Source organism: Dama dama, chromosome 4, assembly GCF_033118175.1.
Source record: "Dama dama isolate Ldn47 chromosome 4, ASM3311817v1, whole genome shotgun sequence".
Lineage (NCBI taxonomy): Eukaryota > Metazoa > Chordata > Mammalia > Artiodactyla > Cervidae > Dama > Dama dama.
Genome location: NC_083684.1, coordinates 61,195,132 through 61,215,224, shown reverse-complemented (window position 1 = coordinate 61,215,224; position 20,093 = coordinate 61,195,132). Strand labels below are relative to the sequence as shown.

Below are 20,093 nucleotides of genomic sequence, written 5' to 3'. Positions count from 1 at the left end.
TAATGAAGATGACATTTAAATAGAGGCCCCTTCCCTTGGGTCGGGGTTAACAGCAAGTGCAAATGCCCTAAGTTAGGAAGGATGGCCGGAGTCCCAGGTTGTTGGTGAAGAGAGTAGAGAACTGGTGGCCATGTTATTTAGGGCTCTGTAGACCTGTAAAAAGTTAAGTATTATTTAAGTTTTTTGGATAGATTCAATTGCCTATTTAATAATAATTACAGGAATTATTACAAATTTAAATGACTATTATGTTTTAAGTACTTTGACATATTTGGTTTATCTACGTATGTATGTGAGAACCCCCTGAACTATTTTTTTGGAGCCGTCCCAAAATTCTAAAATTATTTCGAAATAAAAAGTTTAAAGAAAATACAGCTAAATGTGCTTTAATAATTTTTTCCCGTATATCATTGAAAGGTAAATTTCTGAGGCACTGCACCTCTGAATGTTTCAGCATGCATCTCCTAAGATTAAGGGCATTCTTCTACATCACAAAACTACTTTCACCTCTGAGAAGGTTTATCCAGTCCTACAAAACTATTTTCACCTCTAAGAAAGTTTATCCAGCCTCTATTTCATATTTATTCAGAAATCAGATTTTCCCAATAGACCCACAAGTATTTTGTTTTAATCTCAACCAGAAGTCAATCAAGTTTCATGCATTGTATTTGGTTATCCTCTTTATCCTTTTTTTTTCTTTATTCTCCTTAATATAGGATACAGACAGAGACACTTTTTCCAAATTATGTTGTTGGTTTTTCCCGAGTTCAGACCAGTTTCCAGTAGAAAGTCCCACATTATGGATTTCTGATTATTTCCTCATGGTGTTTACAGTGTCTTCCACTACCCCTGTTTGCCTGTAAAATGGAAATTGAGTCTGAAGTTGGAATAAACTGATGTTGAGCATTTCTGGTAAGAACTTTTCCCTGGTGATACTGAAGACTTCAACTGCATCACATCTGGAGATAGTCCCACTATTATGATCCTGAATTTGGCCACCTGATCAAGGAGCTAACTGACAGATCTCGCTCTAGAACTACATTTTCTCCTTGGTAATCTGAGCAGTGAGATTTTGCCACTGTTCCCCAACCATCTCATCTCTCACCCCCTGCTTGTAGCAGCCATTGCTGATCTTTGCCTGAATAAAGTATCACATGGGGGGAAAGGGCAGATTTTAATTGAAAATAAATAGGAATTTACTAAAAGGCTTAGATCAGAAGATGGACAAAGCATAATTTGCATTATTAAAAGATCACATCAATGGCAATAGACGGAAGAAAATGCAGGAAAGAGGCAGAAAGGGAACAGGCAGATGCTTAGGAGGCTACAATTTCCAGGGAAGAGATGATGGCTTGAACTAAGAAGATAGTGTTATTGAACTCAGGTTCCGCTACTCACTGCTGGGAAGTCAATACTCCAGAGATGAGTGTTAGTAGGAAAGGAAAGTTTGCTTTATTCAGGAGTCCAGGCATCTGGGGAGAAGGTGGACTCATGTACCAAAAAACCAAGTTCCCCCCCCCCCCAAAAAAAAACCAACTCCCCCCTACCAATCAGAGCACAAGAACTTTTATTTATTTATTTATTTTGACTGTGCCATGCATGCCACATGGAGGGATATTAGTTTCCCAACCAGGAATGGAACCTGTTCCCCCTGCAGTGGGAGAGTAGAGTCTTAACCACTGGACCATCAGGGAAGTTCCACAAGAACCTTTTTTTTTTCTCTCTATCTTTTTTTTTTTTTTCCAGTGGGTTTTGTCATACATTGATATGAATTTTTTTTTCCAGTGGGTTTTGTCATACATTGATATGAATTTTTTTTTCCAGTGGGTTTTGTCATACATTGATATGAATTTTTTTTTCCCCCAGTGGGTTTTGTCATACATTGATATGAATTTTTTTTTTCCAGTGTTCTCTCTATCTTTTTAATTTGGTTGCTTAAGTAAGTGTTAGTCGATCAGTCATGTCCAACTCTTTGTGACCCCATGAACTGTAGCCCACCAGGCTCCTCTGTCTACATGGGATTCTCCAGGTAAGAATACTGAAGTGGATTGCCATTCCCTTCTTCAGGGGATTTTCCTGACCTGAGGATCTAACCCACATCACCTGCATTGGCAGATGGATTCTTTACTGTCTAAGCCACCAGGGAAACCCTGATTGCTTATTATTTATTTACAATAGTGAAAGATGTTTATCAGTTTTCACAATCAGTAGCCCAGACAAAAAAATAAAAGATAATTTCAATTGCAAGCCATAATGGGAACATGAGTAACTTAACAATATAAAATAATTACATACCACTTGGGGGTCGAGCAGAGTGATGTGGTAACTGGAAGTGCATACATGCACATGTTCTTATCCACCCAGCCAGTCTATGTGTTTTGGTTGGCACATTTAATCCTATTTACAGTTAAGGTAATTATGTATGACCTGTTACCATTTTATTAATTGTTTCGGGTTTATTTTCTGTAGGTTTTTCCTTGTCTTATGTTTCCTGCCTAGAGAAGTTCCTTTAGCATTTGTTGTAAAGCTGGTTTGGTGGTGCTGAATTCTCTTAACTTTTTCTTATCTGGAAACCTTTGATTTCTCCATCAAATCTGAATGAGAGTCTTGCTGGGTAGAGTATTCTTGGTTGTAGGTTCTTCCTTTTCATCACTTTATTTTTTTTTCTTTTCATCACTTTAAATATATCATGCCATTTCCTTCTGGACTGTAGAGTTTCTGTTGAGAAATCAGCTGATAGCCTGATGGGAGTTCCCTTATATGTTATTTGTCATTTTTTCCCTTGTTGCTTTTAATATTTTATCTTTGCCTTTAATTTTTGTCCGTTTGATTACTATGTGTCTTGGTGTGTTCCTCCTTGGGTTTATCCTGCTTGAGACTCTCTGTGCTTCCTGGATTTGGTTGACTATTTCCTTTCCCATGTTAGGGAAGTTTTCAGCTATTATGTCTTCAAGTATTTTCTCAGGTCCTTTCTGTCTCACTTCTCCTTCTGGGACCCCTATAATGCAAATGTTCACTCATTTAATGTTGTCCCAGAGGTCTCTTAGGGGTCTTCATTTCTTTTCATTTTTTTTTCCTGTATTCTGTTGTGTGGCAGTGATTTCCACCATTCTGTTCTCCATGTCATTTATCTGTTCTTCTGCCTCAGTTATTCTGCTATTTATTCCTTCTAGTGTATCATTCATCTCTGTTTGTTTGTTCTTTAGTTCTTGTAGGTCTTTGGTAAACATTTCTTGCATCTTTTCCATTGTTTTTCTGAGATCCTGGATCATCTTCACCATCATTATTCTGAATTCTGTTTCTGGAAGCTTGCCTACCTTCACTTCATTTAGTTGTTTTTCTCAGGTTTTATCTTGTCCCTTCAAATGGGTTTCCCTGATAGCTCAGCTGGTAAAGAATACACCTGTAATGCAGGAGACCCCTGCATTTGCAAACCCCAGGTTTGATTCCTGGGTCAGGAAGATCCGCTGGAGAAGAGATAGGCTACCCACTCCAGTATTCTTGGGCTTCCCTGGTGGCTCAGCTGGTAAAGAATCTGCCTGCAATTCAGGAGACCTGGGTTCAATCCCTGGATTGGGAAGATCCCCTGGAGAAGGGAAATGCTACCCACTCCAGTATTCTGGCCTGGAGAATTCCATGAACTATATAGTCCATAGGGTCGCAAAGAGTCAGACACAACTGAGAGACTTTCACTTTCATCTGGGACATAACTTTCTGCTTTTTCATCATGATTCACTTTCTGTAATATGGTTTTTCTTTTAGCTGCTTGGGACTGTGCGTCTTCTGTCTGCCCTCTGATGGATGAAGCTAAGAGGCTTGTGTAAGCTTCCTCATGGGAGAGATTGGTAATGGGAAAAACTGGATCTTGTTCTGGTGGGCAGGGCCTTGCTCAGTAAAGTTTTAATCCAATTACCTGCTGATGTGTGGGGTTGTATTCCCTTCCTCGTAGTTGCTTGGCCTGGGGTGACCCAGCCCTGGGGTCTCTGGGCATTATGGTAGGGTTAATGATGAACTCAAAGAGGGTTAAGGTCAAGGGGAACCTTCCTGATCTGATGCTTTGAGTGCCTCCATCCCTGTGGTGAGCCCCTGCCAGCCCACCCCTCCACAGGAGACCCTCCAACACTAGCAGGTAGTTTGGGTTCAGTCACCTGTGGGGTCATTGCTCCTTTCTTCTGTATGTTGGGGTGCACAAGATTTTGTTTGTGCCCTCCAAGGGCTTCCCTGGTGGCCCAGACAGTAAAGAGACTGCCTGCAATGCAGGATACCTGGGTCCAATCTCTGGGTTGGGAAGATCCCCTGGAGAAGGAAATGGCAACCCACTCCAGTATTCTTGCCTGGAAAATCCCATGGATGGAGGAGCCTGGTGGGCTACAGTTCATGGGGTCCCAAAGAATCAGACACAACTGAGTGACTAACACTTTCTTTCTTTCCAAGATTGAACATTCTGTTTCCCCCAGACCTGTGGAAGTTCTGTAATCTAATTCTGCTTGCCTTTAAGGCTAGATTCCCTGGGGATTCCTAGTCCCTTTGTACGATCTCCAGGCTGGGAAGCCTAGGGTTCAGAACCTTCACAGCAGTGGGAGAACGTCTTTTGTATTATTGTTCTCCAGTTTGTGGGTCATCCACCTGGCAGGTATGGGATTTGATTTTATTGTGATTGTGCCCCTCCTACCATCTCGTTGTGGCTTCTTTGTCTTTGGAAGGTTATCTTTGTTGGTGGGTTCCAGAGTCCTCCTGTCAATGGTTATTCAACAGCTATTAGTAATTTTGGTGTTCTCCCAGGAGGAGATGAACGCATGTCCTTCTACTCCACCATCTTGAACTGGAAGTGCCCCCACAAGAACTTTTAAAAGAGTATTTCAGGGATGTATAGGCAGAGGGAGGGAGCTACATACAGAACAGTACAGTCATCTCCGACAATCATCTTGAGATTCGTCATGCAGTTGTCTGACCAACATCATCTTGATCATTTTAAGTACAGCATTGGAAAAGACCCTGATGCTGGGATGGATTGGGGGCAGGAGAAGGGGACAACAGAGGATGAGATGGTTGGATGGCATCACCGACTCGATGGACATGGGTTTGAGTAAACTCCTGGAGTTGGTGATGGACAGGGAGGCCTGGCATGCTGCGATTCATGGGGTCGCAAAGAGTCGGACACGACTGAACTGAACTGAATCTTCAGTTGGACCATAAAGAAAGCTGAGCACCGAAGAATTGATGCTTTTGAACTGCAGTGTTGGAGAAGACCTTTGAGAGTCTCTTGGACTGCAAGGAGATCAAATCAGTCAATCCTAAAGGAAATTAGTCCTGAATATTCATTGGAAGGACTGATGTGAAGCTGAAGCTCCAATACTTGGCCACCTGATGCAAAGAACTGACTCACTGGGAAAGACCCTGATGCTGGGACAGATTGAAGGCAGGAGGAGAAGGGGACGGCAGAGGACCAGATGGTTGGATGGCATCATCGACTCAATGGACATGAGTTTGAGCAAACTCCGGGAGATGATGATGGACAGGGAAGCCTGGTGTGCTGCAGTTCATAGGGGTTGCAAAGAGTCAGACACGACTGAGCAACTGAACTGAACTGAATCTTCAGTTCCAGAGGCGGTTTGTTCCCATTTCTTTGAGGGCAGTTCGGGAACTGTGCAAGGTGAAGCAGCTTATGTCATGGCGACAGTCTGACTATCATGCAGTTAACTTCTTCCACCTGGTGGGGGTTTTGGTATCTACAAAACATCCCAAAGGAGATGGCTCAAAATATTATCTGTAGCCCTTGAGGAGGAACTAAAAGTCGTTGACTTTGTTTAATGATTAAACTATTATTTGTTTGACTGCTCTTCTTTGCTTCTGCACTTTTTCATTTTTTTTCTGATGAAATTTATTATTTGGCTAAAGGTTTTTTTACAAAAGGCAGGCAGAAGACAAGGGCAGGGCCAGGGTTTGTCCCGGGAAGACCTCATAGGGTCCTGCCCAGTTACTGTAGCAGTGGAGTAAAAAGAAGTGGTAAGATTTAGGATCTATTGTGAAGGTGACCTCAGTTGTTCAGTTGCTATAGGAGTGGAATTATTAGAAATAATTCCCAGAGGAAATTAAGGAGACAACTCAGTGTAATGTGGGATCCTGGATTAGAGTCTAAACTGGAGGAAGAACATCACTGGAAAATTGTTGAGACTCAAATGAGGTCTGTAGCATTATTTGTCAATGGTAATATACCATTGTTAATTTCCTGGCAAATAATTGTACTATGGTTATGTAAGAAGATGATGTTGGTGAAAGCTGGGTGAAGGATATATGGGAAATCTGTGCCATTAATACCTTTTGCAAATTTTCTGTAAGTCTGAAATGATTTCAAAATAACAAGCCTAAAGAAAAACTTTTGAAAAGATTTGTGTTTGATGTGGGCCATTTTTAAAGTCTTTATTGAATTTGTTACAACATTGTTTGTGCTTTTTTTATGTTTTGGATTTTTGGCCACTTGGCATATGGGATCCTAGCTCCCTGACCAGGGATCGAACCCACACCCCCTGATTTGGAAGGTGAAGTCTAGATCACTAGACTGCCAGGGAAATCACTAAGGAAAAACTTTTAAAAAGCTAATTTTCCATTAACAATAATCCTCACTCCTAGGTTTGTAGGCTAAGCCACTGGGTGACAGATGGTGCCGTTCATTTAGAGAGGGAAGACATGGGGAAGAGTGGGATTATCGAGGAGGAGTTCTGGGTTTGGACATGTCAAAGATGTCTGTTTGACACTCAGATGGAGCTGTGGAATTGCAAGTTGGAAGATATGGCAGTTGCAGAAGAGTTTGGGGCTGGAAACCTAGATTTGTGAGTCATTGGAGTAGAGGTGGTACTTGAAGCCACGTGACTGAATGAACTCCGCTATAAGAGAAGATGGAGAAGGGAACATGTCTGAGCACTGAGTCTAAAGGCCCTCCGTCAGAATTGAGATAAAACAAGAAGATTCATCAAAGGAGACTGAGTAAGAGGGATCAGAAATGTAGCAGAAAAAGCCAGGAGAGTCCAGAGTCCAGGAAGCCAAGAAGGAAAGTGCTTCAAGAAGGAGGCAGGGTCTGGGACTTCCCTGCAGTGGTTTAGACTGCAGGGGGCATGGGTTCTATCCCTGTTCAGGGAAATAAGATCCCCTCATGTAGCGCAGGAGGGCCAAAGCGGGGAGGGGGGAAGAAAGAGCCAGTGTCAAAATATGAAAGCAATCTAAGCATCAATCAACAGATGAATAGATAAAGAAGATGTAGGATACAATGGAATACTGCTCAACAACAATAAAGAGTGACATTTTGCCATTTGCTGCAACCTGGATGGATTTGGAGGACATTATGCTCAGTGAAATAAGTCAAAGAAAGACAAATACTGTATGATATCACTTATATGTGAAATCTAAAAACTACAACAAACTAGTGAATATAACACAAAAGGAGAAGACTCAGATATATAGAAAGCAAACTAATAACTACCCCTAGGGAGAGGGAAGGGGGCAAGGCATGATGGGGAAAAGAAGTTATTATGGAACTAGATGAAATCATGTGTGTGAAACTTTTGGAAATTGTAAAGCTCTGTAGAATTTAAAGAATCTTTCATTCAATTAAAAAGAGGAGGAGGATGGGGCTTCCCTGGTGGCTCAGTGATAAAGAATCCACCTGCCAATGCAGGAGACACGGATTCTCCCTGATCCAGGAAGATCCCACATGCCACAGACCAACGAAACCTGTATACTACAACTACTGAGCCTCTGCTTTAGTCCAGGAGCCCTACTACTGAGCCCATGAGCTGCAGCTACTGAAGCCCTCATGCCCTAGAGCCTGTGTTCCGCAACAAGAGAAGCCACTGCAACGAGACGCCTGCCATCGCAATGAAGAGTAACCCCTGCTCGCCACAACTAGAGAAAGCCCTCACAGCGACAAAGACCCAGTACAGCCAAAAATAAATGAATTCATTAATTTTTAAAAAGAGAGAGGGGCTTCCCCGGTGGTCTAGTGGTTAAGAATCTGCCTGCCAATGCAGGGGACATGGGTTCGATCCCTGGTCTGGGAAGATCCCACATGCCACAGAGCAACTAAGCCCATGTACCTACTGAGCCCACACTGTAGAGCCCATGAGCCCCAGCTACTGAAGCCCACACACCTAGAGCCCATGCTTCGAAACAAGAGAAGCCCTTGTTCTCCGCACCTAGAGAAAGCCTGTGCGCAGCAATGAAGACTCAGGACAACCAAAAACAAAAAAAAGTGAATAAAATCTTTAAAAAAATAAAAAATAAAAAGAGAGAGAAGGGGATCTGAATCTTGAGTCCTTATTCAAAAAAAGAAGAAGAAGGAGAGTCAACTACACTTCAATAAAAAATAAAAGGAAAGAGCTACTGATACGCATATCAGGAATGAATCTTCCATGCACCATGCTAAGTGTAAGAAACCATATTGAAAAGGCTACACACTGTATGATTTCATTTATACTTGACCCTTGAGCAAATATAAATGAAACAATGCATCTACCTATACGTGAATGTGTTTCAGCACTCGATACTGCAGTAGTAAACCATTCGGTTGCTTGAATTCCTGAACGTGGAACCGTGGATATGGAGAAAACACAGTACTCAGATTTTCAACGGGGTGGACCATCAGCACTCCTTTCCAACCTGGAGTTACTCAAGGGTCGGCCTTATTTGACATTCAGAAAAAAGCAAAACTACGAGAAAAGAGGGAGAGAAAACAGAGCAGTCGTTTCCAAGAGCTGGAAGGCAGCTTACTGCAAAGGGAAGAAGAGAACTTTGGGGGTGCGGATGGAGCGGCCCTAAATCTTTACTGTAGTGGCAGTTACACGACTATACATTTTCCAAAACTCATAGAACTGTATGCTGGTAAAGGATCAAGTTTACTGTATGTGAAGTAAACCTCAATAAAAGACAAGAACCCACCCCCCCAAAAAAAAAACTGGCTGTCCCAAGTTAATTCATTAATTACAAAGGGAAAAATAATAACTTTATAACTGAAAATGAAGATCATGGCATCCGGTCCCATCACTTCCTGGCAAATAGATGGGGAAACAATGGAACCAGTGACAGACCTTATTTTCTTGGGCTCCAAAATCACTGTGGATGGTGACTGCAGCCATGAAATTAAAGGATGCTTGCTCCTTGGAAGAAAAGCTATACAAACCTAGACAGCATATTAAAAAGCAGAGACATTACTTTGCCAACAAAAGTCCATACAGTCAAAGTTATGGTTTTTCCAGTAGTCATGTATGGATATGAGAGTTGGAACATAAAGAAGGCTGAGTGCCAAAGAATTAATGCTTTCGAAGTGTGGTGCTGGAGAAGACTCTTGAGAGTTCCTTGGATTGCAAGGATATCACACCAGTCAATCCTAAAGGAAATAAACCCTGAATATTCATTGGAAGGACTGATGCTGAAGCCAGAGCTCCAATACTTTGGCCATTTGATGTGAAGAGCTGACTCACTGGAAAAGACCCTGATGGTGGGAAAGACTGAAGGCAGGAGAAGGGGATGACAGAGGATGAGATGGTTGGATGGCATCACCGACTCAATGGACATGAGTTTGAGCAAACTCCGGGAGATGGTGAAGAACAGGGAAGCCTGGTGCGCTGCAGTCCATGGGGCCACACAGTCGGACATGGCTGAGCGACTGAACAACAACAACAATTAAAAAACTCAGCAGACGCTCGCCTAACCGAATGATCAAAATTAATATCACTGATGATAAGATATAGCAATATCGTGGGTCCCCAATGTGATGTGATGAAAAGGGAACCTCACCTATGTGTGGCATTCTCCCTCCTCCCACAGAAAAGTTATCTATTCAGCTCAATTCAGTTCAGTTGCTCAGTCATATCCGACTCTTTGCAACCCCATGGACTGCAGCACACCAGGCCTCCCTGTCCATCACCAACTCCCGGAGTTTACTCAAACTCATGTCCATTGAGTCGGTGATGCCATCCAACCATCTCATCCTCTGTTGTCCCCTTCTTCTCCTGCCCTCAATCTTTCCCAGCATCAGGATCTTTTCAAATGAGTCAGCTGTTAGCATCAGGTGGCCAAAGTATTGAAGTTTCAGCTTCAACATCAGTCCTTCCAATGAACACCCAGGACTGATTTCCTTTAGGATTGACTGGTTGGATCTCTTTGCAGTCCAAGGGATTCTCAAGAGTCTTCTCCAACAACACAGACCAAAAGCATCAATTCCTCAGCACTCAGCTTTCTTTATAGTCTAACTCTCACATCCATACATGACTACTGGAAAAACCATAGCCTTGACTAGATGGACCATTGTTGGCAAAGTAATGTCTCTGCTTTTTAATATGCTGTCTAGGCTAGTCATAACTTTTCTTCCAAGGAGTAAGCAGCTTTTTATTTCATGGCTGCAATCACCATCTGCAGTGATTTCAGAGCCCAAGAAAATAAAGTCTGCCACTGTTTCCACTGTTTCTCCATCTATTTGCCATGAAGTGATGGGACTGGATGCTTGATCTTAGTTTTCTGAATGTTGAGCTTTAGGCCAACTTTTTCACTCTCCTCTTTCACCTTCATCAAGAGGCTCTTTAATTCTTCCTCACTTTCTGCCATAAGGCGGTGTCATCTGCATATCTGAGGTTATTGATATTTCTCCAAACAATCTTGATTCCAGCTTGCGCTTCTTCCAGCCCAGTGTTTCTCATGATGTACTCTGCATATAGGTTAAATAAGCACGGTGACAATATACAGTCTTGATGTACTCCTTTTCCTATTTGGAACCAATCTGTTGTTCCATGTCTGGTTCTAACTGTTGCTTCCTGACCTGTATACAGATTTCTCAAGAAGGAGGTCAGGTGGTCTGGTATTCCTATCTCTTTCAGAATTTTCCAGTTTATTGTGATCTGCACAGTCAAAGGCTTTGGCACAGTCAGTAAAGTAGAAATAGATGTTTTTCTGGAACTCTTGTGTTTTCAATGATCCTGCAGATGTTGGCAATTTGATCTCTGGTTCCTCTTCCTTTTCTAAAACCAGCTTGAACATCTGGAAGTTCATGTGTTGTTGAAGACTGGCTTGGGGAATTTTGAGCATTACTTTGCTAGCATGTGAGATGAGTGCAATTGTGCGGTAGTTTGAGCATTCTTTGGCACTGCCTTTCTTAGGGATTGGAATGAAAATTGACCTTTTCCAGTCCTGTGACCACTGCTGAGTTTTCCAAGTTTGCTGGCATATTTGCAACACTTTCACAGTATCATCTTTTAGGATTTGAAATAGCTCAACTGGAATTCCATCACCTCCACTAGCTTTGTTCACAGTGATGCTTCCTAAGGCCCACTTGACTTCACATTCCAGGATGTCTGGCTCTAGGTGAGTGATCACACCATCGTGATTATCTGGATCGTGCAGATCTTCTTTGTACAGTTCTTCTGTGTGTTCTTGCCACCTCTTCTAACTCTCTTCTGCTTCTGTTAGGTCCATACCATTTCTATCCTTTATTGAGACCGTCTTTGCATGAAATGTTCCCTTGGTATCTCTAATTTTCTTGGAGATATCTCTAGCGTTTCCCACTCTATTTTTTCCCTCTATTTCTTTGCACTGATCAGTGAGGAAGGCTTTCTTATCTCTCCTTGCTATTCTTTGGAACTCTGCATTCATATGGGTATATCTTTCCTTTTCTCATTTGCTTTTGGCTTCTCTTCTTTTCACAGCTATTTGTAAAGCCTCCTCACGCAGCTGTTTTCCTTTTTGCATCTCTTTTTTTGGGAATGATCTTGCGCCCTGTCTTCTGAACAATCTCGCGAACCTCTGCCCATAGTTCATCAGGCACTCTGTCTGTCTAGTCCCTTAAATCTATTTCTCACTTCCACTGTATAGTTGTTAGAGATTTTATTTAGGTCATACCTGAATGGTCTAGTGGTTTTCCCTACTTTCTTCAATTTAAGTCTGAATTTGGCAATAAGTTCATGATCTGAGCACAGTCAGCTCCTGGTCTTGTTTTTGCTGATTGTATAGAGCTTCTCCATCTTTGGCTGCAAAGAATATAATCAATCTGATTTTGGTGTTGACCATCTGGTGACGTCCATGTGTAGAGTCTTCTCTTGTGTTGTTGGAAGAGGGTGTTTGCTATGACCAATGCATTCTCTTGGCAGAACTCTATTATGCAAACTGAGGAATGGTCCACTGACCCTCAGTAGGAACAGTATTCTTCAAAAGTGTTGAGGTGATTAAAGACAAGGAAAAAGTAAAAAAAAAAAAAAAAAAATTGCAGAATTGCAGGAGGCTAAGAGGACATGAAAGCTCAATGCAACATGGTATTCTGGATTGGATTTTAGAAGGAAGAAAGGACATTAATTGGAAAAATGGGGGCAATTTGAACATCATTTAGTAAATAGTATTGTGCCGTTGTCAGTTTCTTCAACAAAGTAACCATGGCAATGTAAGACGCTAACATTAGGAGAATCTGGGTGAAGGCTATCATGAATTCTCTGTGCTATCTTTCCCTCTCTTTTGTTTGTAAGTCTGAAAATATTTCAAAATTAAAAGTAAAACAAATTCTAAAAAAAGGTCTTATTGTAACACAGGAACAAGAATGATACCAAGGAAGAGGAGAGACCGTCTCTTATTTTCCTGTTACTGCTGTAGCAAATTACCTCCAAATTGTGGGTGGTTCAATTAAGGGGTGACAGATAAGGGTGTGGAGTTTCTCTGGGGGGATAACAAAAATGGTCTAAATTCAATTGTGGTGATGGACGCAAAACTCATGAAAATAGGAGCCATTGGATTGTATACTTTATTTTTTCAAAGTGTGTTAATCGCTCAGTCGTGTCTGACTCTTTGTGACCCTATGGACTCTAGCTCGCCAGACTCTGTCCATGGGATTTTCCAGGCAAAAATACTGGAGTGGATTGCCATTCCCTTCTCCAGGAGATCTTCCCAACCCAGAGATGGAACCCCGGTCTCCTGTGTTGCAGGCAGATTCTTCAGCATCTGAGCCATTAGGGAAGCCCCTTTTATTTTTTAATATTTATTTAGGCTGCGCAAGGCTTTGTTGCAGAACTCAGGATCATCAATCTTCATTATGGCATGAGGGATCTAGTTCCCAGACCAGGGATTGAATCCAGGCCCCCTGCATTGGGAGTGCAGAGTCTTTTTTGTGTAGGGGGGTGGTAGGTACAGAGTCTTAGCCACTGGACACCAGGGAAGTCCTCTGTGTGAATGGAAATGAGTGAACTGTAGCTTGATAAAACTTTAAAAATGGAAGGAAGGAAGGGAGGAGGCTGGGGTAGATCGGATGGAAATGACAGGCTCAGAGTACCAAGATACCACATGTGGATTATCTATTATCATGGTGTGTGTAACAAACCACCCAAAGACTGTGTGACTGAAAACAACAAAGACCATTCATTTTGCTCACAAGGCTACGAGCTGGGCAGGGCTGGGGGGAGAAGACTTATCTGTGCTACAGTGGGTAGCCTAGCTGGGGCAGGAGGATGTGCTTCTGAGATGGCTCACTCACGTGGCCGCAGGCTGATGCTGCTCATTAGCTGCAAGTTTAGTGCCTTAGCGTCCTCTCCACATGGGCCTTGTCATCTGGCCTGCACAAGTGTCCTAAGGAAAAGAGTGGGGTGGAAGGTTGCCTTTTATGATCTAACCTCTAAAATCACATAGCATCCCTTCCAAGGATGACTGTAGCTTTCCTTTTTTTTGGCTGCTGTGCAGTTTGTGAGATATCAGGTCCTCTCCCAGGGACTGAACCCTGGCCTTCAGCAGTGAAAGTGCCAGATCCTAACCACTGGACCTCCAGGGAATTCCCTATGACAGTAGTTTTAGAATGATGAATATGGAGCCAGGATTCAAACTCTTCCCTGAAAGAGTGGGAGTGGCCAGAAGGGGGAAAGATGAGTTTTTAGGGAAGGCTGGGGAGAGATGTCCATGGATAGCTTGAGTGTCCCAGGAGCTGAGGAAGGGAGAATTTTCTGGAGGTGAAAGAAAGAGTGAGCCCACCTCCAGGCTCAGTAGCAGAAGGGTGTAAGGAAGGAGGAAGGATCTGTTCATACCAAATGTTCAGAAACCCACAGAGAGGCTTCTGTGAGTTCTGAGAATGAGAAGAATAAAAGGGAGAGAGAAAAGACCAGAGAGAAGGGAAAAGGCCAGAGAGATGGGAGGGGGGTGGGAGGAAGAGAGATTCACTCACGGGGAGGGTCAAAGACCATGCAAGAAAGGAACATAGATACACAGAGAAGGACACAAACCCAGATGGATGGTGACAAAATATCGCAAAACTGCAGACAGGAAGAGGGCCAAAATTCCTAGGGAGCTAAAACCTTTAGTGGCTCTCTCCTCTCCCCCAGCAGAGGGCGCCTGGGGACTCATGCCCGGGAGTCTGGGTGTCCAATCCCCATTGCTTCCCTCCAAGCTCATCCGATGGGGCTATTTTTACCCGGTGTCATAGGACACCAGTGGCTGGAAGGCCATCGTCGGTCTGTCCTTTGGTCCCTTCGAGTGACCCTGCGGCATCTCCCCAGCCCACCCCCCACCTGTTCCTGGCAGGCCCGGCCTTCTTTAGCACTATTCAGGGCCCCAGCTCGGGCCTTGCTGGGGCTCAGGAAGTCTGGCAGAGAAGCCAGGTAGAGACCCTGGGGTGGGGGTGGGAGAGGAGAGCGAGGGGATCTGGTGTGGGGGGGCTCACGCCCATGAGCGGCTGCTGGAACGTCCCCAGGATGGGGCAACCACCAGGACAGTGGCCGAGCCAACCTAGAGTGATGGTCAGAGAGAGATTCAGACGTATGACTCCGGAGAGGCTCAGCGGTCCGGAAGCCCTGAGACAGAGACTTGCAGTAATTCAGAGACAGGGAAAGAAAGCTAGCTGGAAGGGAGCCCCAGAGAATCCCAGGGACAGAGACACAGCGAGCTAAGAGATAATAAGAGAAGAGAGCCAGAGAGACAAGGAGAGAGACCTAGGCAGAGATGAAAGACAGCGACCAAGAGAAACAAGAAATAAAGAGAGATAGTGATACAAGAATCAAACTGAAGACGGAGATTCAGAGAGACCAAGACACAGACTGCCAGGAATCCCCAGACACAGGTGACTCTAGAACGGCAAAAACCAAGAGAAAAATGACCCAGAGACATAACTCAGAGATACCAACCCTGAGATCAGAGAGACCCAAAGCAAAGACATAGCCAGAAGCAGAGACATACAAAAGAATGAGAGAGATGGAAATCTGTGACTCCAAACAGAGGCGTTCAGATGCTCATTTTAAAAAATAGACGGAAAAAAAAAAAAAATAGACGACACACACACACACACACAGGAAAACCCGGAGGGCCGCAGAACAGAAGTCTCAGGAGATGGGGAGACGGAGAGAAAGGGGCCCCGAAGGCGGAATGAACCCGGAGAAACCCCAGCGCGGCGGCGGCCAGGCGGAAGGGCGGGCGCCCCGGCAGAGGGCGCGCGGCCGCCCTCTGCCCCGCCGGGGTCACGGCGCCCCCTCCCCCGCGCCCTGGCCGCGCGGCCGGGCTATTTTTACGCGTGGACACCGGACACCAGGCTGGGGCGGCGGCGGCGGCGGCCGAGGCGGGGCCGGGCCGGGCCGGGTCGGGCGTCGGGGCCACACGTCCGTCCGCGGGTCGCCGGGGCTGCGCGCGCCATGGAGCCCGGGTGCCCGCCGCCCTGCGGCTGCTGCGAGCGGGTGGTGCTCAACGTGGCCGGGCTGCGGTTCGAGACCCGGGCGCGCACGCTGGGCCGCTTCCCGGACACGCTGCTCGGGGACCCAGTGCGCCGCAGCCGCTTCTACGACGGCGCGCGCCGCGAGTACTTCTTCGATCGGCATCGGCCCAGCTTCGACGCGGTCCTCTACTACTACCAGTCAGGCGGGCGGCTGCGGCGGCCGGCGCACGTGCCGCTCGACGTCTTCCTGGAGGAGGTGGCCTTCTACGGGCTGGGCGGCGCGGCGCTAGCGCGCCTGCGCGAGGATGAGGGCTGCCCCTTGCCGACCGAGCGCCCCCTGCCCCGCCACGCCTTCGCGCGCCAACTCTGGCTGCTCTTCGAGTTCCCCGAGAGCTCGCAGGCGGCGCGCGTGCTCGCCGTCGTCTCGGTGCTTGTCATCCTCGTCTCCATCGTCGTCTTCTGCCTCGAGACGCTGCCCGACTTTCGCGACGACCGCGACAACCCGGGGCTCGCCGCGGTGGCTGCCGCTGGCCCGGTAAGGGGCGGGGCCTGAATGTGACGGGGCGGGGTTTGGGAGGAGGTGAGTCGCGTCCACGGGGTCCTGGCCAATCATAAGGTGGGGTAAGGGGCATTGGGAGGCGGGGCTTCTCAGGAAGGTGGGGCCTGGCCGTGGGAGGGCAGGGCTTTGGGGTTGGAAAACCAAATGAATCGGAATGGGAGGCGAGGGGCTGTGCGTTCTAAGCTGCTTCAGTCGTGTCCGACTCTTTGCCACCCTATGGACCGTAGCCAGCCAGGCTCCTCTGTCCGTGGGGTTTCCCAGGCAAGAATACCGGAGTGGGTTACCATTTCCTTCTCCAGGGGATCTTCCCTACCCTTGGATCGACCCTGTGTCTCATAAGTCTCCTGCACTGGGAGGCAGGTTCTTTACCGCTAGCGCCACCTGGGAAGCTGTGAGAGGGGGAGCAACCCAGGGACAGCGCCCGACTAGGGATTCTACCATTAAAAGCTGGGCTGGGGAAGGGAAATGTATATAGCTTAATGGGACGGGATCTGAGGATCTGAATAGGAGGACTTGCCTTATCAGAAGGCGAGCGTTGAGGTAGGTGAGAAACCCGGCCTGTGGAGGGCAGGAGGAAAGGTGTATTAAGAAATCAAAACTGAGGGGTGAGGAGAAACTGAAAAATCGGCCGTCTGTGCGGCTGGCAGTAACCAATGGGAAGGATGGACTGGAGGCACTGAGGTCTGGGATCTGAAGAAAGCCACCTAGAGAGATGGAGATAAGAGGGGTGGGGCCTGAGGGCTGGGGTAAGAGGCCTCCATCGTGAAGAAAGGTGAACTGAGGTTAGTCAGAGGAGGAGCCCAGGTTTTGGCATTAAAGACAAGGTCTTTAACCATCACGGTCTGGGCTGGGTTTGGGGAGGGCAGGGCATAAGAGAATGAGGCCAGGACTGGGACCCTCCCCATCTGGAAATTCAACGCTGGGGGCGGGATTTCGGAAGGGACGAGGTTGAGCTCCACTCTAGCATCGATTCAGGAGACCCTGCCAGTGAAGAATCAGGGATCCTAAAGTCAGCCTTACAGGGATGATCCCTGGGGTCCTGGTAGGAAGGTTTTGCCAATTGGGTCAGGGGGGTTCTGGAGACAGCGGCTATTGGCCAATTTGTAAAGAAGTAGTTGAATATTTAACCCACAAATATGGCCGTCCCAGTGTGTCCCAGCCCTGGCATGGTCCTTCCTGAATCCCTTCCTCCCTGCAGTTCTCGGCTCGGCTGAACGGCTCCAGCCCAGTGCCTGGACCCCCGCCTCGCTTGCCCTTCGATGACCCGTTCTTTGTGGTGGAGACTCTGTGCATCTGTTGGTTCTCCTTTGAGCTGCTGGTGCGCCTGGTGACCTGCCCAAGCAAGACAGCCTTCTTCAAGAATGTGATGAACCTCATCGATTTCGTGGCCATCCTGCCCTACTTTGTGGCGCTGGGTACCGAGCTGGCCCGGCAGCGGGGAGTGGGCCAGCCAGCCATGTCACTGGCCATCCTGCGAGTCATCCGACTGGTACGTGTCTTCCGCATCTTCAAGCTCTCCAGGCACTCAAAGGGCCTGCAGATCTTGGGCCAGACCTTAAGGGCCTCCATGCGTGAGCTCGGCCTTCTCATCTTCTTCCTCTTCATTGGTGTGGTCCTCTTCTCCAGCGCAGTCTACTTTGCCGAGGTGGATCGGGCAGACTCCCATTTCACCAGCATCCCTGAATCCTTCTGGTGGGCGGTGGTCACTATGACCACAGTTGGCTATGGAGACATGGCACCCGTCACTGTGGGTGGCAAGATAGTGGGCTCTCTGTGTGCCATCGCCGGCGTGCTGACCATTTCCCTACCTGTGCCAGTCATTGTCTCCAACTTCAGCTACTTTTACCACCGGGAGACAGATGACGAAGAGGCTGGGATGTACAGCCACGTGGACACGCAGCCCTGTGGCCCCCTGGAGGGCAAGGTCAATGGGGGGTTGGTGGATCGAGAGGTGTCTGAGCTGCCACCTCCACTCTGGGCCCCCCCTGGGAAACACATGGTCACCGAAGTGTGAGGGACAGTTGAGGTCTGAAGGACCTCACATTTCCTTGGAGGGAGGGCGGGAAGGGAGGAGGGGAAAGTTGGGGGGAGGGTGTTGTTTCTAGGATGAACTAAGTTAAGTGGTAATGAACTGGGGAACACTAAGTCTTATTGGGTCTTCAGTTGTGGATTGGTAGCTCCTGTGGGTACCTCCTGAGGTGACAGTGAATGGCAATGGGTTATACTGAGTTGAGATGGAGGTTCCATTGGTTTGTACTGCACTGGGTTGTGCAATGCTTGTGGAGCCTTTTGGGGTAGTGTTGAGATAGGTTTGGTCACATAGTTTTGTGAGTTTCTTGGTTCCATGTTGGGTTGGGTTGGGTTGGGTTGGGAGTCTTGTCCAACAGCATTGTGCAGGGTTCTGTGGTTTTATGAGTCCCCTGGGGCCATGTTGGATCAAGTAAGGTGGTCACCCATGGCACTGTTGGGACTGATTGTGTGTTCATGCATGGTGTTGTGGAGTTGAGTTGAGACATTGGAAACTGAGTGGCTTTGTGATTCTCCTAGGGCCATGTTATTTTAGGTTCTGTGAACTTGTGAGCCATGTAGAAACACGGAGTCAAGTGATAGAATGTGAGCTTTCTAGGTCATATGAGGTCAAGTTGGGTTGGAATGTGAGTGTGTACAAGTGTTTCAGGGTTCTGTCATGTTGAATTGCATAGCGTTATGTGGCTAGACGTTTTCTGGGGCAACATTAAGTTGGATCATAATGTGTATAATCATGTGAGTCTTGTAGGGCTGGTTCACTTGGGTCATAAAACTGAGCTGAGTTACATCAAGATGTGTTCGCTGAGTACTGTAGGAATGGGATGAGTTGCAGTGTATGTATGAGGTCTCTAGGGCCATGTTGGTTTGCTTGCATTTAGTGGCCCTAGGGATAATAGCACTAGGAAGTAATCATGTGTCAAGGAGCAAATGTAGTGTGTGGACTCTAGGAGACCAACTGAACTGGTTTGCTCAGTGTCATCACTATAAGAGGGAGCAGAGCTAGGTTCTGTATCTGTAGATTCAGTTGGTCATATGGAGGGCTTCTGGGTGAACTAGTAAGATGTAGATACCCCTTCTGTTTACCATACACCTGCCTTGTTTTGCCATTCAAACCAACCCTTTCTCTATCTGTCTTCTCCTAGAGTTTTGCTTCCAGGCATGGAGATCAGAGCCACAAGGGAAAAGGGGTGGAAACTGTACTCTGATCAGACCTGATTGGGGGATAGAAACCCAGAGGAGGGGGATAGAGAGCTGGGGAGGTACAGAGACCTAGAGAGAGAAAGGGAAATCCAAAGAGGGAAAAAAGATCCTGAGAGAGGGGAAGACAGAGACCCAGAGGGGGCGGGTGTCAGGCACCCAGAATGAGAGGGACAGAAACCTAGAATTGAAAAAGAGACCAGAGCACCCCAGAGAAAGAGAACCAAAAAGGAAAAAGGCAGAAAAAGTCAGTGCCCCTCAACCCAAGAGAGATGCACACATAGAATCACACAAAGATTCCAAATTGGGTACGCCACCTCTCCCGCAGTTCAAGAAGTGTATCAGACAAACTGCAGGGCCCGCTTTATTTCCCTGGGGAGAAATCAGCATCTCAAAGCATGGGAGTGGCTTCCCAAGGTCGTGTGGAATGTTCCAGTTGGGGGGGGGGGGGACAGGACTTGTGGCCTGCTGCCTGACCCCATGTGTCCCCATCAGCCTGCTGATCAGCACCAGAACTTAACAGCTTCATTTCTCACAAATGAGGAAACTGAGGCTCAGAGGGGAGGGGGTTACCCAAGGTCAGAGATCATTCAGTACTAAAAGGGCATTTGGAGGAGGAGGAGGACGGTGAAATCACTAACACATATAGGGCTTCCT

The 20,093-nt window shown here is 46.6% G+C and overlaps 1 protein-coding gene across 1 annotated transcript; it reads left to right on the top strand.

Moving 5' to 3' along the window:
- Positions 1 to 15,617: 15,617 nt before the first annotated feature.
- On the top strand, positions 15,618 to 18,225 carry KCNA7 (potassium voltage-gated channel subfamily A member 7). Its single transcript, XM_061136225.1, has 2 exons — positions 15,618 to 16,187; positions 17,410 to 18,225. The coding sequence occupies exons 1-2, from the start codon at positions 15,633 to 15,635 to the stop codon at positions 18,223 to 18,225; spliced, it is 1,371 nt and encodes a 456-aa protein (XP_060992208.1). The 5' UTR covers positions 15,618 to 15,632.
- The last annotated feature ends 1,868 nt before the right edge of the window (positions 18,226 to 20,093 follow it).